This window comes from Dendrobium catenatum, unplaced genomic scaffold (genome assembly GCF_001605985.2).
Source record: "Dendrobium catenatum unplaced genomic scaffold, ASM160598v2 fragScaff_scaffold_156, whole genome shotgun sequence".
NCBI lineage: Eukaryota > Viridiplantae > Streptophyta > Magnoliopsida > Asparagales > Orchidaceae > Dendrobium > Dendrobium catenatum.
Window position 1 is genome coordinate 5,465,345 of NW_021318618.1, and position 22,713 is coordinate 5,488,057.

The 22,713-nt window shown below is 34.8% G+C and overlaps 2 protein-coding genes across 6 annotated transcripts; both read right to left on the bottom strand.

Annotated features, from left to right (window-relative positions):
• Positions 1 to 712: 712 nt before the first annotated feature.
• Positions 713 to 6,787, bottom strand: LOC110113421 (pentatricopeptide repeat-containing protein At3g48810). 4 transcript variants are annotated; one of them, XR_003699707.1, is made up of 4 exons: positions 6,347 to 6,787; positions 1,567 to 3,611; positions 1,121 to 1,407; positions 713 to 1,038 (listed from the first exon to the last, which is right to left on the bottom strand). XR_003699707.1 is itself a non-coding variant. In XM_028692178.1 (3 exons), the coding sequence occupies exons 2-3, from the start codon at positions 3,582 to 3,584 to the stop codon at positions 1,002 to 1,004; spliced, it is 2,055 nt and encodes a 684-aa protein (XP_028548011.1). In that variant the 5' UTR covers positions 3,585 to 3,611; positions 6,347 to 6,787; the 3' UTR covers positions 713 to 1,001. The 4 variants fall into 4 exon arrangements, 2 of the variants coding, with proteins under 2 accessions (XP_028548011.1, XP_028548014.1); XR_002305145.2 differs by having other exon boundaries at positions 1,491 to 3,611; positions 6,347 to 6,786; XM_028692178.1 differs by lacking the exon at positions 1,121 to 1,407.
• A 2,919-nt stretch (positions 6,788 to 9,706) lies between these two features.
• On the bottom strand, positions 9,707 to 17,713 carry LOC110113454 (zinc finger CCCH domain-containing protein 18). 2 transcript variants are annotated; one of them, XM_020846051.2, is made up of 4 exons: positions 17,530 to 17,713; positions 12,921 to 13,235; positions 11,101 to 11,161; positions 9,707 to 10,807 (listed from the first exon to the last, which is right to left on the bottom strand). In XM_020846051.2, exons 1-4 carry the CDS (start codon positions 17,665 to 17,667, stop codon positions 9,798 to 9,800), a joined length of 1,524 nt encoding a protein of 507 aa, XP_020701710.1. In that variant the 5' UTR covers positions 17,668 to 17,713; the 3' UTR covers positions 9,707 to 9,797. The 2 variants fall into 2 exon arrangements, with proteins under 2 accessions (XP_020701710.1, XP_020701711.1); XM_020846052.2 differs by having other exon boundaries at positions 12,921 to 13,274; positions 17,530 to 17,668.
• Positions 17,714 to 22,713: the final 5,000 nt, after the last annotated feature.

Below are 22,713 nucleotides of genomic sequence, written 5' to 3' on the forward strand. Positions count from 1 at the left end.
TTTTATATTAAATATTTCTTAATTAGTTGTTTCCAAATTTTTACTCTTTTTTTCAATTTTATTTTAATGATTACTTAAATTATAAATCATTTTCTTTTTTTTCATAATAAATGAGCTCATTCGTAAGCCAGCTCAAACTAGTAGAATAAAACTAGAGCTCATTATTGAATTCAATTAATTAATTAAATCCAAGTTCAAACTAATGGTGATTCAAACCATATATGTATGATTCAATTAATTAATTTAAAATTATATGCTATTTATTAATTAAAACATTGAAAATATATTTTAAATCATACATATATGTCGTATTTCACTATACAAATTAAAATAAATCAATATTTGTTTATTCAAAAATTTTAAACAAATATATTTATCATTGAAAATTATCTACCCAATTTTAAATAAGAGGAAAATGATTAACCACGAGCTAGGAGGGTACTACCATGTGGGAGATCACAATAGGAAGAAAAGAAACAAGATTAAATAAAAAAAACCAATGACTTAGGCTTCATTTTAGATGACTTTCTAATTGTTTCTTAAAGTAGCTTTTTAGTATTAAAATTTTAATATTTAAACTAAAAAACCGTTTTAAGTAGTAAGAAAACCGTCCCAAAGCTTCCTTTTGGATGGCTTTCTTAATGCTTTTTAAGGCAATTTTTTATTATTTTTATATTAAAAATTTATAATAAAAATTTGTTTCAAAAAACAATAAAAAAATAGTCCCAAATGAATCCTTAGAAATCAAGAAAATAAGACATTAATATTTACATAAAAGTGAGCACCATAATATATGGATTATGACTTGTCGATAGAATCTCAAGCCAGCATGAATCAAATCTGATTTGACCGTTAGTCAAGCTCCATGACTTGCATTCGAGCTTGAACATTCAATCCATCTGAATCTTTGAGTGAAATTTCAAACATAAATTGTATTGCTGAAAATAGAAAGCAGATATCTACCCGGAACAAAGCAGAGAATGCCCAGCAAAGGTGAAGAATCAGTGTTCCCATTTGAAACTTGAAGCGCAGAAGCACCTGCGTTTAACATTTCATCAGCTCGGTGGCATCAAATTGAATAGAAAGCAGATGAAAAATAAACCTCCATACGAGTTCAGACCTTAATAACTTGCCATAGTCCGACGAACCATATACACAAAAATTTTAATTTTTTTACTAAAACTTTGTTTCAAGAAGCAGTAAAAAAGCCGTCCTAAACGACGCCAAAACCTCAGCCTCCAGGCACAATCTCTGGCTTCGTTTGGGACCACTTTCTTACTGCTTCTTAAGTACAAAAATTAAAAAATTTATACAAAAAAGCAGCTTTAGGAAGCAGTAACAAAGCCGTCCCAAATGAAGCCTCTGTCTGGCCATCAAGGGAGTCTTCCACAGCCAATGGATCTCCAGCTGCATAAGCAAACACCATTATTGATGATATTATGATACCATAGATTAAAATGATTAGCAAACAATCATCAAATACTCCTCACATCTCCTTCCATTCAGGAATAGCTTTTTAGCTTAATCAATGGAAACAGCAACATCCAACAATCAGCGACCACCTACTTCCTCAAGATCTTCTCCAGTGACTGAATTGCTGTAGAACAACCTATCTCCTCAAATAAAGCAAAAACCAACGCATTCCATGTGACAGCATTCGGCCAAATGCCTTCAGACAACATTTTTAAAAAATAAACCAAAGCATCTTCTAATCTGTGTTGAATTGAAAGGCCAGAGATTATGGTAGTGTATGTAAATACATCAAGAAAACAGTTTCCAGCTGCCATTCCTCCAACAAGCCTGGTGGCATTCAAAATGCTTCCTTCTTTGCAGTATGCAAGGATAATTGCATTGAAAGTTACTGAATCGGGTTGAATTCCCTTTACCTCCATCTTTCCAATAAGTGCTAAGGCTTCTTTGATCATACCAGCGTTGCTCAATCCATTTATTATAGTGTTGTAAGTCACAACATTTAATTCAACTCCACTGTGAAACATTTCATCAAGTAACTGGAAAGTACCCGTAAGATTATTTTCTCTGCAAAAACCATCTAGCAACTCATTGTAGGTCCGGGTGTTAGGTGAACATCCTTGCCTTCTCATCTCATCTAAGATATTCAAAGCCCAAAGTGTTCTTCCACTGTCACATAGACCTTTGATGAATGAGTTAAATGTCACTGTATTCGGTAGGCAATTCTCTGAGATCATGTTCTTGATAAGATTCCAAGCATGATCAAGCATGTTCTTTCTACAAAACATATCAACCATAGATGTGTAGACAACTACATTTGGGTTGAAACCACTTTCTATCATCCTATTCCACATCAAAGAGGCGCCTTCAATGTCTCCTGTTTTTGAGAAACCTTCAATGAGTGTGCCATATGAACTAACATTTGGAGAACATCCATTTTGATCCATCTCATCTAACACATCCATTGCCTTCTTTAGATTTCCATTCAAACAAAGGCCATGAATGAGAATATTGTATGTTATAAGATTAGGAATGTGCCCATCTTGAATTAGTTGATTCCAAATATCAATAGCTTCATGTACTTTACCATTCTCAAAGAAACCTTTCAGCAGTGAAGCAAAAGTATACATATTGGGCGCGCAACATCTCATGAACATCTTGGCTAAAATAGCAAGAGAGAGTCTCAGATTCCCAGTCTTACAGAGTGCATTAACCATTGTGGTATAAGTGATTACATTGGGCCGCAGCGCCGTATCTTCCATGCCAAAAGCCACATGCAAAGCTTCCTTAATTCTTGATTCTTTACACAATCCATTTATCAGAGCATTATACGTTTGGACGGTGGGGTTTATCATTTTAACCAACTTTATTGCCTCCTCCAATCTCCCAGATGAACAAAGATAAGTTACTAATGTAGTGTAACTTACAGAATCTGGTAAATCACCTTTATTCGACATTTCCTCAAGAAGTTTATAAGCAGCATCAAAACGGTTATTCTGGCACAAAGCCTTGATAAGTACATTATATGTGAAAACATTTGGCAGTATTGCATCTTTCTTCATGTTAATGTAGATTGGGCTAATTGCGTTGAACATGTTTTCCTTGAGTAAAGCATCCAAAAGGTGATTGTATATCTTCACTGTAGGCTTGCAACCAAGATCGCCGCTACGGTAGAATGTTTTAAGGGCCTGATCAGCGGACCCGAAACTCGCGTAAGAACTTATGACGCTGATCATGATATCTTCAGTGCAGGCAAGGCCTTCCAGCTTCATCTGCTGAAGAAGGTACTGAATAGCATCCATTTTATTTTCCCTACCAAGCTTCTCAATCATAATTTGGTATGTTCTAGAAGTGTGTTGAAAAAGCCTAGAACCAAACACAGATTTAAAGTACTCAAATGCAACACTAATGCTTGTTTCTTGCTGTAATCTCCGGAGTACCTCAACCTCTCTTAGAGGAGGATATCTTGGATCACTGGCTTGTTGATGCTCAGAAGTTACACTGGTGTTCAAGATCACAGTAATTGCTGGCCTTTGAGCCTTCAACAATAATGAAGGTCCATCTTTCAAATACATGGTTAAGAAAATCCAAAACCATTTACTAATTAACATCATCCATTATGCCCTAAGCAAATTTCAGTTCTGCAAAAGCAAAATTACCATAAACAGCATTAGCATAACCAACTTGTTCAAATTTTCCAGCACAATATTCTCGAGGAATAAGTGGTAAATCCCAAAAACTTACTTTTATTGGAGGAGAAAACCTCAAAAATTTATGGTAAAAAGGACAGACTCACATTAAAAAAATTTAATTTGAAGAATCCTACTATCAATTTAAAAGCAGAGGTGCTTATAGAGAGTGTAAATCAGCCAGAGATCAAAGTTGATAAACCATTTATCAGACAACCGTTCATCCCAAAGTTTAAGCAAATAGATTAGACCAACAATAAATCATTTAAATAAGTTTTACCTAAACAATTTGAAATTATACCCCATAGTCACACGTCCTAGAAAATCTTCTCAATAAGAGATTTCACAAAATCATCCATCATTCCCCCTGAAATAAGAATCAATAAACTCAAAAAACAAAGCATACCAAGGAGCGCACAGTCCAAATGGTTGAAAAAAAAGAGCCACTCGACGAAAACTTCACCATGGATATGCTAACATAAGAGCTACAAACTGCATACATTGTTTAGCCCAACAAAACCATGGCTCTAATACTGCTTTAGGAAATGTGAAACGCCAGGAGACCAAAGTAGGCAAAGTTGCATAATGGAAAAATATCCATCATGCAAAAAAATTTATTAGGGAAATTTACATACATACCACTTTATTTCATGCTATTTACATATCTAACACCCAAAACATTAATATTACATACCTACCACCCATATACAACTTTAATATCAAATATATCATTCCTATAATTTATTTCTATCATTCATACAAGCTTATAAACTTTAATATTTCATTTCATGCACCGAAATTATTCTATGGGTGAGAGTGAACAAATGATAACCAATGATATATTTACACAAAGACACTTTACACCACATAGAGTTATAAGGGCATCTCCAACAGAACATCATCCGCCCGTCTACAGTTCCAGCGAACCTCCACCTGAACGACAAATGAAAACTCATTTTTGAGTTTTATCTCATCTGTAAACAGTGCAACGTCAATATTGATTGGAGATAAGAAAGGATATACACAGAATATTCTTTTTTGATGTTAGAAATATAGTTCGATCAGAGATGAATTACTGTTTGATATAACTATTATTATAATTTAGAGTTAGAAATGCAGTTTTCTATTGGAGATGCCCTTAGACTGAAATAATTGTTGTCAATCCTGCCAAACGTAAAAAAAGGAATCACCAATTCTAATGGTAAGTTAGATTCCGTCATTTTCTTGCTTTAATTCTTTAAAACCCAAATTTATTAAATACACGAGTTCGGTAGATTTAGAGATTTACAAAAACGAAGAGCGGGAGAAAGCACAGAAAAATGTTGGTGAAGAAAACCTGCTCTTTCGCCCGCTTAAGCTCGACGGGCAGCCAAGGCAAACTCGGAGAGAACAAAGGAAGAGAGACCTAATGAGCAGTGCACTTACTATGCCACTTCAGGTAAAACTAAAGCAGCAAAGAAAAAATGGCGATGCGGAAAAGCAAACCCTTGACACGCCTAAGGCTATGAAGAGCATAGATGACCAAAGACAAATTACAGTAGGTATACAATCAATCACAGAGAATAAATATGAATATAATAATTCATAATTCATTAGCATATAAATATATAATAAGTATGATTTAAGTAACCTAAAAAGAAGTAATTATTATTTTTAATTAGAATTTATATTTCAATAGTTTAATAATGTACTAATTGATAATTAGTTGGGATATTATAGATAATTAGTATGATTAAATATGATTTAATTAGTTTTATTGTAATTCTACTACCTGTGTTCACAATTGGCCACTACAATTTACAATGCATCAAATCTCATCATTTCTAAATAATAATTTTTCTCACTATCCTACTGAAATGACCATTCAGCATAATTTTACTTGCAACATCAAGCCTTTGTCCACTATGTGGGATCAGCTACATGATTCATTTTTCTCCATTATGTCATGTTAAAAGTCAAATTCTAGTTTAAATCTAATAAAGAAAGATTATTTTTAATATTTTCTAACCAAATCCTTTTAATCTTTCTTAATATAAGTCAAATCTAATACCTCTACTTTCCTAACCGAGTCATCAGAAGGCTGTCGTTTTATGCGACCAAACCATCTAAGGCGACTCAATCTAATCTTATCTACCACTAGAGCTACTCCAACCTTTTCACGTATGCTCATTTTGTATTCTATCTCTAAGGGTAAATCCACTCATCCAACTGAGCATCCTCATATCTACAACACTTAACTTAGTATTCTACTTCTCTTTTAATGGCCAACATTCTGCATAATTTTACTTCATGTGCTCAGGATCTTTAAAATCTAAGATTTTTCTCTTCTTCTTCTAGTAAATACAAATCCTAAATTAGAATGAATAAACAAAAACCATTAACAACAGATAATTTTTAGAGGCACCAATGCACATATAAGGACGAATTCAGCATTGCATATACTATCCACCATATAGCATCCACATAATCTAAAAATTATGTAGAATCAGGAGGCCGGCTCTAAATCAAGCCATGCTGACGAATTTCCGGTTTACTGAAAATTACTAATTCTCTTACCTTACACAAAGTCATATATAACTTCAAATAAATAAGGAAACAATCAGCTTGAAAAAAAAAATCAAGTAATTCCATGCTCAAAGCATCATTGCGAACAAAATAATATTAACAATCAAGACTAGCTTTTTTACCTCCGCCTCAGCACACTGGAGGACGAAGAACGTTAAGGAGGTGGAAATCGGCGGCCTAACCACCTCCTGCACAACAGACTACAACCCAAAAGAGATGGGAATAGTCGGGTGGAGGGAGGGAGGAGAGAAAAGAGAAGACGAAAAGCGACGGGCGTAGGGCAACAGGTTCATGTCTTCTCTTACTCAAACCGACAGCAACTCTGGTCTCTCTCCCTCGCTAGCTTGCACGGGAAAATATAGGGAAGAGCAGAATAGGCGCAGAGGAGACGGCAATAGGTAAAATTGAAGAATCGGCAGCACCGGCGAGTGGCAAATCGCAGCACGAACGTTCTAACGCAGCCTGTCACAAGAATGCCACAGAGAGCTGATCCCTAAGGATCCAGTCGAGCTCCAACGGGCCGACCTAAAAATTCTTTATTTTGATTTTTGCTCGTCATAATATTCTGGGCATGAGCTACATCAAATAAAATTTAGTGGTATTATTGAAATATTTTAAATTGTTATTGTTCATAGGTTGATAAGTTCAAGCTGTTTTTCATGAATGCCAAATTTGCCTTTTTTTACTATTTTTCAAAAATGGTATCATTCTTACAATCAATCTATTTGAATGTAAAATCATAGTAAATTTATCACAACAACATCAAGCCTTTATCTCATTAGGTGGGATTGGCTACATGAATTTTTTTTCTCCATTGTGTTTTGTCAAGAGTCAAATTCTCATTTAAATCTAATAAAGAAAGTTTATTTCTAATATTTTCTAACGATATTTTCTTAGGTCTACCTCTACCTTTTTTAGTCAAATATAGTACATTTACTCTCCTAACTGGGTCATCGGAAGGCTTCCATTTTGTGCGAACAAACCATCTAAGATGTCTCTCTCTAATCTTACATTTCATTGGAGCTACTTCAACCTTTCATGTATATTCTCGCTTCATATCTTATCTCTAAGAGTAAAACCACTCACCCACCCAAACATCCTCATTTCTACAATACTTAAATTAATATTATGTTTCTCGTTTAATGGTCAACATTCTATATCATAAAGCATTGCAAGTCTTACCACTATCTTATAGAATTTTTCTTTAAGTTTGAGAGAATCTTTTCTATCACACAACAAGCCCAATGCTTTCCTCCACTTCAACCATCCAACTTAAATTTTATGAATAATATCCTCATTTATTTCACAATTACTCTGGACAATAGACCCAAGATATCTAAAACATGTACTCTTATTAAGGACTTGATTGCCCAAAGTCACAATCCGCTCACTAGATTTATTATTACTAAAATTACACTCAATATATTCAATTTTATATCTACTCAAACGAAAACCTTTGGACTCTAAGATCGACCTTCATAATTCAAATTCACCTTCAACTCTCTCTAATTTTATCAACAAGAAAACCATCATCATCTAAAAGCATACACCTACATACATCCTCTTGCAAATGCCCAGGAAATTTATCATTCAATTAAAAAAAATCACCAAAAATTACAGCTTTAAGTTATAGTAATTATAAAAAAATTATTATCCAAATTCTAAAAAAACATATATACATCAAATAAAAGTAGCATCCAAAATTTTTTAAGGAGTCTAAGTTATACCATAATTTTCAATCCAATCGTTTGATTTCATGATATTAAATGAATCAATTTAACAACACAATCAAATCCAAAGAAGCAAAACAAACTAAATAAACCAACATGCATTTCATCCAAAAAAAAAAACAGAAATCTATTCATAAATCAATCTCAAAACTATTTACAAAATCATAAATTAAAAAGGTCAGTAACCAAATCACAACATACTTGTAAATAAATCTACTATCTACCAAAGTTAGATTGCTACCAAATTTGAAAACCAAATAAAAAATCTAATTTTCTGAGCTTACATACTTTCAAAATCTACATATCAATTGTTTTTTTTTTTTGTTCAAAACATTAGAATTTGAGCCATCTCTTCTCTTTCTCCTTGCTCATGACAGCATTGGAGGCCGACACATGAACAGCCTCAGCATCCGCGAGGGCCTTGCGAGTCTCGATCAACTTCCTTGAAGCAGCCTCAAAAACCGCCTTGTCCCTTCGATTACGGCTTACCATTTCTTCGAGCTTCTCCACTCGAATTCTCAAGTCCTTCATTTCTTCCTCATATGCAACTAATGATCGTCTGTCCTCAGCCTTCGCCTTACCTTCTGAATCTCCAGTCCTTCTCTTCATTATACTCCCTTTGATGCTGGAAGAAGCATTTGGTCCAGTGAGCTGATTATTAATAAAGCTAAAAACATCCGTATAAAATGAGGGCAAAAAATTTTTTTGAGAAGGGGCAAAATACCTAAAATATCCAAAATATTCCAAACTATACCCTTTAAAATTAAAAAAAAAAAAATTTTGAGGGGGGGCATTTGCCCCCCCTCAAGTGAATGGGGATCCGCCCATGGAGCTACTTCAACCTTTCATGTATATTCTCGCTTCATATCTTATCTCTAAGAGTAAAACCACTCACCCACCCAAATATCATCATTTTTGCAACACTTAAATTAATATTATGTTTCTCGTTTAATGGTCAACATTCTATATCATAAAGCATTGCAAGTCTTACCACCATCTTATAGAATTTTTCTTTAAGTTTGAGAGAATCTTTTCTATCACACAACAAGTTCAATGCTTTCCTCCACTTCAGCCATCCAACTTAAATTTTATGAATAATATCCTCATTTATTTCACAATTACTTTGAACAATAGACCAGCGATATCTAAAACATGTACTCTTATTAATGACTTGATCGCCAAAAGTCACAATCCGCTCACTAGATCTATTACTACGAAAATTACACTCAATATATTCGATTTTAGACTACTCAAACGAAAATCTTTAGACTCTAAGGTCGATCTTTATAATTCAAATTCATCTTCAACTCTCTCTCTCTAATTTTATCAACAAGAAAACCATCATCAGCAAAAAGCACACAGCCATACACCTAGATACATCCTCAGCAAAAATTACAGCTTTAAGTTATATAGCAATTATAAAAAAATTATCCAAATTCTAAAAAAAACATATATATACATCAAATAAAAGTAACATCCAAAAATTTGTAAGGAGTCTAAGTTATACCACAATTTTCAATCCAACCGTTTGATTTCATGAAATTAAATCAATCAATTTAACAGCACAATCAAATCCAAAGAAGCGAAACAAACTAAATAAATCAACATTCATTTCATCAAAAAAAAAACCAGAAATCTATTCATAAATCAATCTCAAAACCATTTACAAAACCATAAATTAAAAAACTCAGTGACCAAATCAACATACTAGTAAATAAATTTACTAACTACCAAAGTTAAATTGCTACCAACTTTGAAAACCAAATAAAAATATAATTTTATGAGCTTACATACTTTTAAAATGTACATATCAATTGCTTTTTTTTTTTTTTGGTTCAAAACATTAGAATTTGAGCCATCTCTTCTCTTTCTCCTTGCTCATGACAGCATTGGAGGCCGACACATGAACAGCCTCAGCATCCGCGAGGGCCTTGCGAGTCTCGATCAACTTCCTTGAAGCAGCCTCAAAAACCGCCTTGTCCCTTCGATTACGGCTTACCATTTCTTCGAGCTTCTCCACTCGAATTCTCAAGTCCTTCATTTCTTCCTCATATGCAACTAATGATCGTCTGTCCTCAGCCTTCGCCTTACCTTCTGAATCTCCAGTCCTTCTCTTCATTATACTCCCTTTGATGCTGGAAGAAGCATTTGGTCCAGTGAGCTGATTATTAATAAAGCTAAAAACATCCGTTTCCTCTTCATCATCAGCTTTAGCAGCTCGTTCTGCTTCTGCAATCTTCTTTTCCTGCTTTCTTCTACCTCCTCTACTCCGTTTTTTACCTCTGCCAACGCTATTTTCTTCATTGTCATTTGACACGAGTGCGTGATCAAGTGATCGTCTCGAAGGAAGAACTCTAACAGATATTGGATCTAAAGTTCCTTGGCCTGAGGCACCTAATCCCATCCCTTTACGGTATCCCATATTGGCCATCATTTTTGATGCAATGCCCCTCGTATGAAGCTCCCATTTCGCAAATACTGCAGTTTCAGTTTGAATGCCTCTTAGAGATGCAGATGCTTCCAAAAAACCTAGCCCTTGATTCTCAATGTCCTCTTCATCATTCAAGCTGGAGCTCTCAGTGCTGAGACTGTCTTGTTCATCACTATCATCATCAAAGCTTGCATCGGCATACTCAGAAATGGCGATCGCTTCGCTACCGAGCTTGGCTGAGCTTCCATCATCCTGAAAAATAACCTGACCCAAGCATAGCTTTTCGTCCCAGGACTCGAGCTCAGATCTCCTCCAAATGCCAGAATGGCCTTCAGAGATAGCCCATATGTTAGAACCAACCAATGACTCGCACCATGCAGTGGGGATATAAGGCTTCAGCGATGAAAATGGAATGCTAGATCCTGCAAAATAGACATCACTTATTCGTTTTCAATGAAAAATATCACTCTTGCTTTCATGTACAGAACCAATCAATAAAACAGAAGAAAACATGCCAATTAGTCTAGAGATGCTCATCCCTCACAATTCCCATTACAACTGCTAAGCAATCTATTTTAATTTGCATTGCCACTATCAACATTTTATATTACACTCTATAAAGCGTAATGTATATAGGTCTAACATGATTGAAACAGAATATGGATCATAAACAGGGTAGTCTTCTTTAGGATGAGCATAGATAACAATAACATACCATGAGACATGCGGCAGTTACTACCAAAACGACATCGTTGCTGTAGAAAGAACTTGCACATCTGCACTTTGGGCAGGTATGTGTTAGAAAACATATTCTACCTGAAACGAGTATTCAATGGTTCTAAGCAAGATACGGAAAGCAAGAAACAATGAGAGTTTTACAAATTTTATTTTTTGTGGATCAAACAACACATACAGCTACCACTGAGATGAGCAAACTCAGGCTTCGTTTGGAACGGCTTTCTTACTGCTTCTTAAAGCGGCTTTCTAATACAAAAATTTTAATATTTAACTAAAAAATTGCTTTGAGAAGCAATAAGAAAGCTGCCCCAAACTAAGCCTCCATCTGAAACATAGAGTGCAGTGTAGATGTTAACAAGCTTAAGTACTTGTGTATAGAATGGAAACGGGAAGTAACTTTGGCATAGATATTACAAATTATAGTGTCAATAACATATCAACACTAGCTGTAAAGCATGTAAAAGGCTTGAACTAGACATACCCAGGTCAGCCGAACAGTAAAAAAAATAAAAGGGCCCTACTCTCCCTCATGAATTCTGATTCATTAAAAATATTTATGAATGATGTTATGACATTATATATAATAAACACTAAACACCTGCTTAAAATAAGCCTTCAAATTGAACTGAGAATCTATTCTAGCTAGTAGATAATTAATTAAGTGAAACACAATATGAATTTGTTCAGGAAGGAATGAAAAGTGTTGCCAAAAAGAGCCTTTTTTGCTTAATATCATTGCTTTAGTAGCAAGGAAAAGAAAATTAGTAATTAATTCTACAGTGGAGAGAATAATATATGTCAAACATACAGTAGAAAACTGATACATGTCTATTAAGGAAAACCATAAATAATTTTCAAGACTTCAAAGGAGACAAGAAGCAAAAGCAGAACGGGCCAATCTCTAATAGATGCCAGAGTAAGATGCAACCTGCATTGACGAAAATATTTAGATGGGCTTTGGTTTTAGATAGTGATTAAGTCAATTTTTGGAGTCGAATCTTATCAAACCGTAGAGGTTTTTATTTCTTAACAGCTTTCCCTGAATAAAATTTGCTCATTCTGTATAATTTTTACTGCATTATTGCAAAGATGATGAAACTAATATCAAATTGAATCCGACTGCTAATGATAATACCAAATGTATACTAAAAGTTTACACCATTAATCAAGGACCAATTCATAAGCCAACAGCCGCATGCAATTTATAGAAGAAGATCTCAAACTTAAGTGGAAGAATGCAAAAATTCTAATTGAATCGCTCAAAGTTAAGCAATTCTTCTCAGACAAAAATGGATTTCATAGGATGCAGTAAGGCAACATTAAAGGCATGAAATTGGCTGATAAAGATGATATCAAATGCATAGAAAACATATTGAAACTCTAAAAGCATTGGCACTGTAAAAATCTGAATTAAAAAAGTGCACACGTAAACATACACGTATCAGAAATTTTAAAATTGATCATTAAAAAAATAATATTGTTAGCAGGCACACACTCACACAGGCGAAAGGGAGAGAGAGGGCTGTGTGTGCAAACGCTGTTAAGTTTTTGCTTCAAAATCCAAAAGAATACTTCCTTGATACGTATATGCTTTTCAAAATTTGCATATGTACTTAAACCACACAAAAATAGAAGAAACATATCTACCTTAAATCACTGTCAGTTCTATGAGTTTAAGAAATTCTGAAAATAAAACTGCAAACAATATATTAAGCAAATTCTATTTTAAAAGCAAAGTACCCATTTAAGATATATTTTAATGTTAAAACAAATAAATAAACAGGAGCAAGTACCCACCAACATGTTTTCAGAAGTAGGAGTGAGAAATGAAATCCTGGCAGCATTAACACCATCAAGTCCCACTATACGGCCATTATACCAACGTCCATCACTATGTCGGAATCTACACCTTGATCCAGTAGAATAAGTTTCTGATTCATAAGTTTCCAGCAAACTATGTTTCGAATCCAGTGGTTCCACCTTTACATCCTCCTCTAAGGATTTGAATTCTTGGCCAAAGATTGTATCAGCTTCCTTTAGCAACCTAGAACGTTTTAGGTGAAGTAGTCCGTCTTCAGCATCCTTGATTGCCATCTGAAGTTCTTCAAGAACCTTCAATAGCAATGCCATAACTGGTTATGGTGCTCAATACTACACCAAGGAAATTCATAATAATTGATTAAGCATATAACTTTTTTTTAAACAAAGCATTCTAATTTATATCTTAAAAACTTAAGCATAGATTATTTTTTTTCACAGGAAATGAACCCCCTTAGGACAAAAGGAACAATAACATTGGACTACACACCCAGTAGTATGACCTTAAATTTATAACAGTACAAATGTTAATTTTCGGCAATATTATTACTATGCATACATCTCATGACCGAATTTTAAGTGCCTAACGTGACTGTAGAAAAGATAAAACAAGTTAACAAGAGATCAAATTTTAATATTTTCAATCAGCAAAATTCACAGATAGAATAGTGCTATACTAGTGAAGTAGAGCTACTATTAAGCATACAACAACAACAACATCATCAAGCATTTATCCCACTATGTGGGGTCGGCTAAATGAATCCTTTTTCTCCATTGTATCCTATTAAAGGTCAAATTCTCGTTTAAATCTAATAAAGAAAGGTCAAACCAAGTCTTTTTAGAGAATAGTAGTAGAGCTACTATTAAGCATAAACATATAAAAAAATAGGATAGGGATTCTCTGATACGTTGAACTAGGCAGAGTAGTTATAACCAAGTCCTATGTCATTGGCTTTTACAATAACAGTTTCTATTAATTAACAAACTTCAACAGAAAAAAAATGGAGGGGCGGTCCACTAATTGAACAATTAGTTCATAAGCATAGATTCATTTTTTAAATAATGATGAATAAATTAGCATTTTTGCTTGAAAAAGAATCCATATCAATTGCCGGAGTTTATGACAAAATACCTAGTTCATCTTCCTTGAACACCGGCAGCCTAGCTCACAACAATTATTTGATAAAGTAGGTAGTTACAAGCAAACTCGTCTGCATCATTATCTAACCAGTGTTTGTACCCAGCTCCAGTGTTTCAAATAGAGAATGTATGATTATGTTTCATTTCAATTTCATTTTGCTTTGTTCCTTAGACCAATTAATCTTTATTTTATGGTTTTCATGTAATTAATTCATGTAATAATAATTCCTCGTTATAAACAAATGGGGTACTATTTGGTTTTCCGCTGATGAACTTTTTAAGAAATCCAATCTTACAAGCACACCTCTAAACTTGGACAGTAGTAACTTGTAAACCTCATGCTTTATCATCTCTCCGTATATCCATACATCAATATAACTGGCTAAGGAGACAAACATCCGTTGCACATGTAGCAAAATGCTCCAGCTTGGTAAGGATGAATCAAGGTTATTGGATTTTTACATCAACTCCTTAAATATTTGCCCGTATCTTTCAGCTAGTGTTGCTCGTTTCTCTTTTGAAAAAATCATCAACTACGTCATTCCTATAAATATGAGAACTTAAAACTCCACAACAACCACCACCACAACCACAAAAACCAACATAAGCATCTCCACCGCAACCAAAACCTCTTCCCTCTCCTAAACATCCATCACATGACAGTCATCCCATCCTAAACCCGAAACGAATTCCTTAACCCACATGTACCCAAGTTTTCTACATCATTATCACCGGTCATCTGCTGCATACCAAGCCACTCCATGCTTGGTAAGATATCACGCATGATCTGTTTCTAACAATAAGATAAATCATAGCTTATTTTTCTCACTTAACATGTTATTCTCTAGCCATCTTTCAAAATCCATAATCTCCTCCATATCACCACTCTTCATATTTGGCTACCATCATTGGAAAAAATCAAATACAACTATACCCCTTTGTAGTTTTCCTAAAGTGTGCACACTTCAATCCCTTCAATAAATACCTCAAAACCTTTCTTTCTCTATTATTCTAGTAAAGTACCCTAATTCTTCTTCTAGAACACGAAATGTTGCCGCCTAACTTCTTCAAACTAATTGAACCCCCTTCTCTAAGCATGGAACTCCTTTCCAAGCCACCAGCACAACCTCGATGATGTAACAAGCGTCTTGGCAAAGGAGACCATAGAGTTCACAAGAACCTTGATGGAGTGTGGATATATTCATGGTCATGGAATTGTCATCCAGATGGACCAGAACCGTAATAGCATATAGGTTCAACTTTGTATTGCTTCAAGCTTATTAGCTTAATATTGATTATGAACCGCTTGTATGTTATAGGGCTCGTCTTTAAATAAAGATATAGGCATAAAAGTTAAAGATTATTGTGGCTAGTTCCTCTCTTCTCTGCAAATGTAATGATTTTTGGGTAAGTTTAATGCAATTTTATTGACCTTCTAGATGTCTTTTAGCAACGAAAAAAACTTGAAACTAAAAGTTGCTAGGAGTTCTACCATCTAAACTAAATCAATAAATTCTACAATATGTAAATCTCCAATTGTTGTGTACTTCATGTTGAATCTGAATTTGACAAATACATCATCATTCTGGAAAATCTTTAATTAAGATAAAAGTAGAGCTAAAACTACCAAAAAAATTACCATCTTACAAGGATTTAATTTTCTTGGTTTAAACTTTGAAGGTTTCCCATGGTGCATGTTCTCCTGGTTAATTACCTCTCTCATGGAGGTAAGCATTTTTTATCAATGCCAACGACATAAACTCTCTCATAGAATAGCCACTATAATAGTTCTTTAGTGCAAAAGAATAGATGATCCACTCTTTGTGCTTATAGGGGTTTGGTTTAGGAATTGATGACTAGCCCAAATAAGATCTCGTGATTCCACTGCCCAAGCAATCGTGAACCTAATCTATTTAATTAGCAAAAACAATTGACCCAACTTGACTTAAAGATTCTTGTTGGCAGCCATGAGTTGCTTCATCTTAGAGGACTTCATAAATTGGGGTTGCAAGATGACTAAATGGCCAATTTTAAATTGACTTGCGTCAAGAAAGGGCTTTGGCCCCTAATGGAAGCATAAAATAGAACCAAAAGCTTGAATATCTTCCATTGGGGAATATAAAGAATTCGATCAAAACCATAATATAATATATCAAAACTTATCCAAGCTAGCCACCAAGTTAAGAAGGCATATCACATCCTTGTTGGCATAAAATTTCAAATTGGCCTTCTCTGAGCACGCACCTACACCAAAATATCTCCTCATTCATCTCACCATTTTTAGTGCTTATCTACCCTTGATCTATTGTACTATTCATAAACTCTTGATTTTTTTTTAAATCATGTAATTTTTTATTTTTATCATGCTTATCTACATGGAAAGGTTAATGAAACAATCTAAAACATAATAATTCATGTTCCAATGTTGTTAAATCTACTTTTTTTAGAATCCAAAGGCTTAAATGAATATAAACTGGAAAGGGAATGCATCCCCATTCATAATATCTTGATTTGCTATTTTAGGCTAGTACCTATTTACAATTAAATATAATTCAACATCCATCCGTAGCAATTTCCAAAATATTTCAATACAATATATCAATAAAATAAGAAAGAGTGTTGCTATGTAAAATGCCATTTAAAAGAAGCTTAATAAAATTTTAGAGAGATAGTTTCTTTTTGTTATTTATCATACTATAAAGTAATCAAGAATCCATTAACATGATTTTGGCCAGGATAATCAAAATTCTCTTAAGGAATAGAAGGAACCATACAATTTCAATTTCAATTACTTTGTCAATGAATATGATTCGATACTTTTTTGAAAAGCTAAGAACTTCCTATAGTTTATCAAACGTAATATAATATACTAGTAACCAAGAAGCAATTGTGATATTAAAAAGTAGTTTGATGCGACTTTCCATCCACCATGTGCAGCAGGACAAGAGAGCAATAGACTACATATGATCCAAGCTAGAAGCCATAAATCCATTACCTAAAAATAAAGGGAATGAAGCATACAAAAGTTATCCTCATTAAATGGAAATGGTTCTCATCAAATATGTGAAGTTTAAAAATAAATGATTTTCAGGTTAACGTGAAGAATCTTACACATCGGTTGGTGCAAAAGATCTTTAAAGGCGGGAAACAAAAAGACCTAAAACCTAAAATGCAACAAGATTTACAACACCCCAAAGAAAATCAAGGTACTCGACAGTATCTATTTCCCAGCTGTCCAGCAACTCAGAGCCTGATAATGCGTGGAAAGAAAACGTACGATGTGACGAACACCAAACTAAGTAAACAAATAACTACATAAAACCTACTGGCAACACCACGCACTTTACCCTCCTGAATCGATAAGTTTTAGATGCTCCTTGTTCCAAACGGAAGCAAACATACAGCAAAAGATATTGATAATAAACCCTAGTCGAAGGTTTTTTTTTACCGCGATAAGCTCTGGATTGGCGGGGTCAGAAGCAAGAGCCTCTTTGACTGTAAACAAAGATTCCCTTTGCTCTTCCAAATGCAGCTCCAGCTGCCGTTCCACAGCTATCTCCTCATCTCCAGCGCTGTGGTCCGCCATGTACGATGAGGTACAGAACGCCAGCGATATCAAATCTCTCGCGAGATTAGGGCATCTCCAACCGAACGCTAAACGACTGTATGGAGTCGTTCCCTCCCTCCAACCGAACTCCAAAATTTTCGCCATTTAATCCCAGGTGAACAGTGCGACGTCGTCGCACTGTTCACTCACTGCCATTTTTTCTCTCAACCCGAAAAACGCGCGAAAGGGAGAGCGATCGTTACCTTCTCAAAAACACCTAAAACATTGTACGAAGATTCAGTACACAAGCAGATAAGAGAGAGGGTGTGGCGTTTATAAGAGACACCAAATTTTTTACGTGGAAACCCTTGAAAAGGGGAAAAATCACGGGATCAGACCCAGTTTGAATGAATCCACTAACATTTGCAGTCGAATACAAATGAGGCCCTTTCTTAGGAGAAGGCCTTGGCTTGATGTCACAAATGTACATCATATAAAACGCATTACATGGTGGGAGTTACAATAATCAACATAAATATGTTTGTTTTCTTTGAAGGGTCATAGTAGGCACGAGACAGGGGTCTGAAAAGACCGTAGTTGGCAGGAGATTAGGGTCAGAAAGACCGTTGTTTGACGATGTAGGTCGAAAGGACCGTAGTATATAGAAGACTGAGGTAAGAAAGAATGTTGTCTAACGATGTAACTCGGAAAGACCACAGTAGTCGACGGAGGTCGGAAGGATCATAGTCGATAAGAGACAGGGGTCAGAAAGACCATAGTTGGCTGGAGATCAGGGTTAGAAAGACCGTTGTAGTAGGGCAGTACTCCGGTAGAAATTTTGGCATCAGATGGTGCCCCGGAAGAAGTCCGGGCCTCAGGTGGTGGACCGGCAAAAGTCCAAGCCTCAGGTGGTGGTCCGGCAGAAGTCCGGACCTCAGGTGGTGGTCCGGCAGAAGTTTGGACCTCAGGTGGTGGTCTGGCAGAAGTCGGGGCCTCAGGTGGTGGTATGGCAGAAGTCGGTGACTTAGGTGGTGGTCTAGCAGAAGTCAGGGCCTCAAGTGGTGGCCCAACGGAAGTGAGGGCCTCAAGTGGTGGTCCAGCGTATGTGAGGGCCTCAAGTGGTGGTATGACAGATGTGAGGACCTAAAGTGGTGGTCCGGCTGAGGTGAGGGCCTCAAGTGGTGGTCCGGCAGAGCAACGACGTCAGGCGGTGGTCCAGCAGAACTCAGGAGGTGGTCGAGGAGGAGCAAGGAGGCAAGAGCGATCTCCAATCTCTCTTTTGAATCATTTGGCTTTGGGTCCCCTTTCAAGAGAAAAGTGGTTCTATTTATAGATTTTTGGAGTGGCATGACCCATAAATAGGTGAGAGATCAAGGGCAAATGGGGAGTGGTTAGATGGACAGCCGATGTTGAATCTCTTGATCGTGGACCGTTTGATGGACATTTGAATGTCTTAATGATGTCAGAATTCTACGATCTTAGGCTTGTTGGATTTGTCTCGTCAAGCCCTCTATTCAACTATAAGTATGTCACGTTTGAAATCCGTTGGTAATCCAATTTGTGGTTTGAATCTTCCAATAGTGCTTCGGGTCCTCGATTTGGACCCATTTGGGTTCGGATTGAGTCAATTTTGGTGTCATTGGGTTTGTATTTCTGAGACGCTTTGTTCTACTATAAGTTTGTTAAAATCAGAGTTGAGATAACCCCATATTTAATTTTGAAGTTTTCAACTTGATTTTTCTTTGAGATTTGTACCCGATCAAGATAATTTTTTGATGATATATCATATATAAATATTACAAAGTACGTATTTAAGACTGCCTAAAATTAATTTATAGATTGTTTGGCTAGAAGTGTTTCAGGCTATAATATACATAACAATAGAGTGAGGATTGTTTATCTTAGCATTGCACAAATATCTAACACACAAACTGAGAATTCAAAAACACTAGGGTTTTTATGTAGAAAACCCAGAAAAAGAGAAATACCACGAGTCACTCCCAGTCGAAATGATTCAACTATTATTTGAATAGGTTACAAAGATTGATCCATCTCGAAACTTGAGGACGGTGAAATTACAACAGTTTGGTGAGTTGGGCAAAAATCCATCGTCAATTGACAGTCATGTGGAAGTCCGGCATACGTCGGCTACATGGCAGAAGTTCGGCATAAGTCGGCTATATGGCAAAAGTCCGACGATGGTCGGAGACCGGACGAAAGTTCGGCGTTGGTGGCAAGAGAGATATCAGATTTATCTTCCTTCTTTCTTTTCTTTTTTTATTCTCCCTTTTGTGAAAAATAAAGGGTTTTATAGTTTTTTTGGTTTGTCATAGCTAGTAAATAGGGAAAAAATCAATGGCATGTTAGGAGTGTTTTAGATGGACGGTTGATATCGACACCCTTAATCATATATCATTAAGCATTTAAATGACTTAATGATGTCAAAATTTAATGATCTTAGGCTTGTTGGATTCTACTTGTCGAGCCGCTCGATTTAACTATAGACATGCAATATTTGGATATCATTTGATTATATAATTTATGCTTTGAAGCTTCCAAATGTGCTTCGGGCTCTTGATTTGGACCCATTTGGGCTCGGATTAGATTGAATTTATGTTGTTGAGTTCGTCTTTTTGAGAGGTTCAATTCGACTATAAGTTTGCTAAAATCAGAGTTAGAATGGTTCCAAAATTAATTTTGAAAGTTTTCAATTCAACTTTTGCATCGAGATTCATGCCCTATCAAGTACTTTTTTGGCATATCAAGAAGTATTTTAAGCATAGAGTAAAAGAAATATTATGTTTTTGAAATTTTAATGTTTGGTTAGATTAAAAATATATCCAAATTAATTTATTGATGATTTTTGAATTTATGTTTTTGTTCATTTTTGTGTATTCCAAAGTTTTCCAAATCGAGTGGTTTTTCTCGACCTCTACTATCCACAATCTATCACCACCCATCACATCTCAATAATATAACTACATGATATGCTTCATAACAAGCAAAAAAAATTGTATTTGAATAGCATCGAAGTAAATAACATATGAATTTCTAAAATGCATATATTTTATTTTACATTGTATTTAAAATACTCATGAATTTCATATCCCTCCAACCAAACAACCGCATAATTAAAATTTTTTGTTAGTGGACTTGAGTTTACACACCATCATAGAGCGAACAAAGGAAAACATCCAATTTAGGAGGATGTAAGAGAGATAGTAGCAATAGTGAGTGAAATAAAAATGAATATTATGACTACCAAATGAAATAGTTTAATTATAATATCCTCACAAGCCACACACAAAAATATATATTATTTTTTAGTTATAAGTGATTTAATCATTTGTTTTTTGAAGGTGTGTGGGTCCATAAATAATATAATATAATTGAGATTCAACTTCTATACAATATGCAAAGTTTCATACTCTAATGTTGCACAACAAACAATGCAAGTTTTAAGCACTATGACATCTCATTTTTCACTCTCTAAATAGAACCATATATCAAGCAAGATGATATGAAATTTGAAACCATCAGCAAAATATCATCTATGAGTTTTAACTATCCATGAAGGCCCTCAACTAATTGTGTTATATGGACTACTTCAAATGGTATATTTTCCTTAGTAATACTATTTTTAAGATATAATATGCTAAAAGTAAATGATTTACAACTTATCAACATTTATCAAACTTTTTGACATGCTTCTGAAATTAACCACTAAGCAAATTATTTTCTTCTTATACTATCAAGTTATGTGCCAGTAATCATTGGGGCTTCTCCTAACTTAACTATGTCAAATCTCTTATATGATATAAATAAATTATGGTGTTAAATCATTTGAGTAGAGAAAATATATGTGAAAGTATATGTTTACCTAAAAAAAGATTTATTTTAGTGTAATTCATGAGCACGTAAAAAGTTCACAGCTTCTATTTATTATCATTTAAATATTGTTGCAAACCCAGTTTACTTAAAGGCCTTCCTAGATTATTAAAAATTGTAAGCCCTGTGATTCAAGTTGTTTCTCATCTTCATTTTATAAATTATAATTCATTTTTGTTGGAACAGTTGACATGAAGTAAATTGAACAATATATTGATATATGCTCCCGGCCTCCACCTATGCTTTTCATGAACTTTTTTTAGGTGTTCCATAGTCCTGATAAAATATTCCAAAATTAAATTTTTCTGGATTATAACCAACAAAAACTTCGCAAAATGGTACGTCCAATGATAATATACAAAACCTCCATGCCTTGCTTTATAAGCCAAATGAATTGATAAATGCTATGTATTTCAAAAAAACTGGTTGAATAATCTTCTAAAGCTTGCAAAGGACTTAAACTATGTAATTTTCTAGATGAATTATATGGTTAACATAAATGGTGCTTGCACAAATGTCAATGAAGAAATAATTCAGTTCAATCAAAGCATCCTATATAATTTTTTATAAAAAAATCACTTAGGCCTCGTTTGGGATTGCTTCATAAAGCAGTTTTTAGTACAAAAAAAATAGTTTTAAGAAGCAATAAGAAGGTCGTCCCAAATAAAGCTTTTGATGAGGACATCAAAAATCAATGGCTACGATATGATCGTGTATATTGATTTTGATGTATTTGATTTGTTATTTGTAATTTTCTCTTTCTACCCTCACTTGAGGGCTTTGTATTATGTTTGCCCTAGGGGCAGTTGTGTCTTTTTATTTTACTACGTGTATTTGGCTATTTAAGCCTTCCTCCTCCTCTTGGAGAGGGGATGATGATTATTGAAATGAAATTCAGCTTTGTTCAAGATCTCTTTGTGAGTTCTAGTTTTGTCTTGATCTCTTTGTGAGTTCATGAGGGTGAAGTCTAGGAGAGGCCAACGGAGTACCCAACAGCTCACCGGCGGGTGAGCTCTTGGTTTTGTGTTTTCTCTTTTATTTTCCTTCATTTTCCTCTCCCCCAATCTGTCACGCCCCAAGATCTAACTTGGAAAGAATGTCAATCTATTTCTCAAACAATTTACCAGAGTTATCTAAAACCTTCAATTAAACAGTCCATCTACATCTATATAAAATTTAAAACATCAATATACAAGT

What these genes read in the sequence shown, in the direction of transcription:
- LOC110113421 (XM_028692178.1), bottom strand. Translation starts at nt 3,584, where the DNA reads ATGATGTTAATTAGTAAATGGTTTTGGATTTTCTTAACCATGTATTTG. An exon ending in CTGGAGAAGATCTTGAGGAA is followed by an intron (nt 1,039 to 1,566) that starts GTAGGTGGTCGC and finishes TGTTAAACGCAG; the next exon opens with GTGCTTCTGCGCTTCAAGTT.
- LOC110113454 (XM_020846051.2), bottom strand. Translation starts at nt 17,667, where the DNA reads ATGGCGGACCACAGCGCTGGAGATGAGGAGATAGCTGTGGAACGGCAG. An exon ending in CCAATCCAGAGCTTATCGCG is followed by an intron (nt 13,236 to 17,529) that starts GTAAAAAAAAAC and finishes TTGCTATTGAAG; the next exon opens with GTTCTTGAAGAACTTCAGAT. An exon ending in TAACTGCCGCATGTCTCATG is followed by an intron (nt 10,808 to 11,100) that starts GTATGTTATTGT and finishes TCTATTTTGCAG; the next exon opens with GATCTAGCATTCCATTTTCA.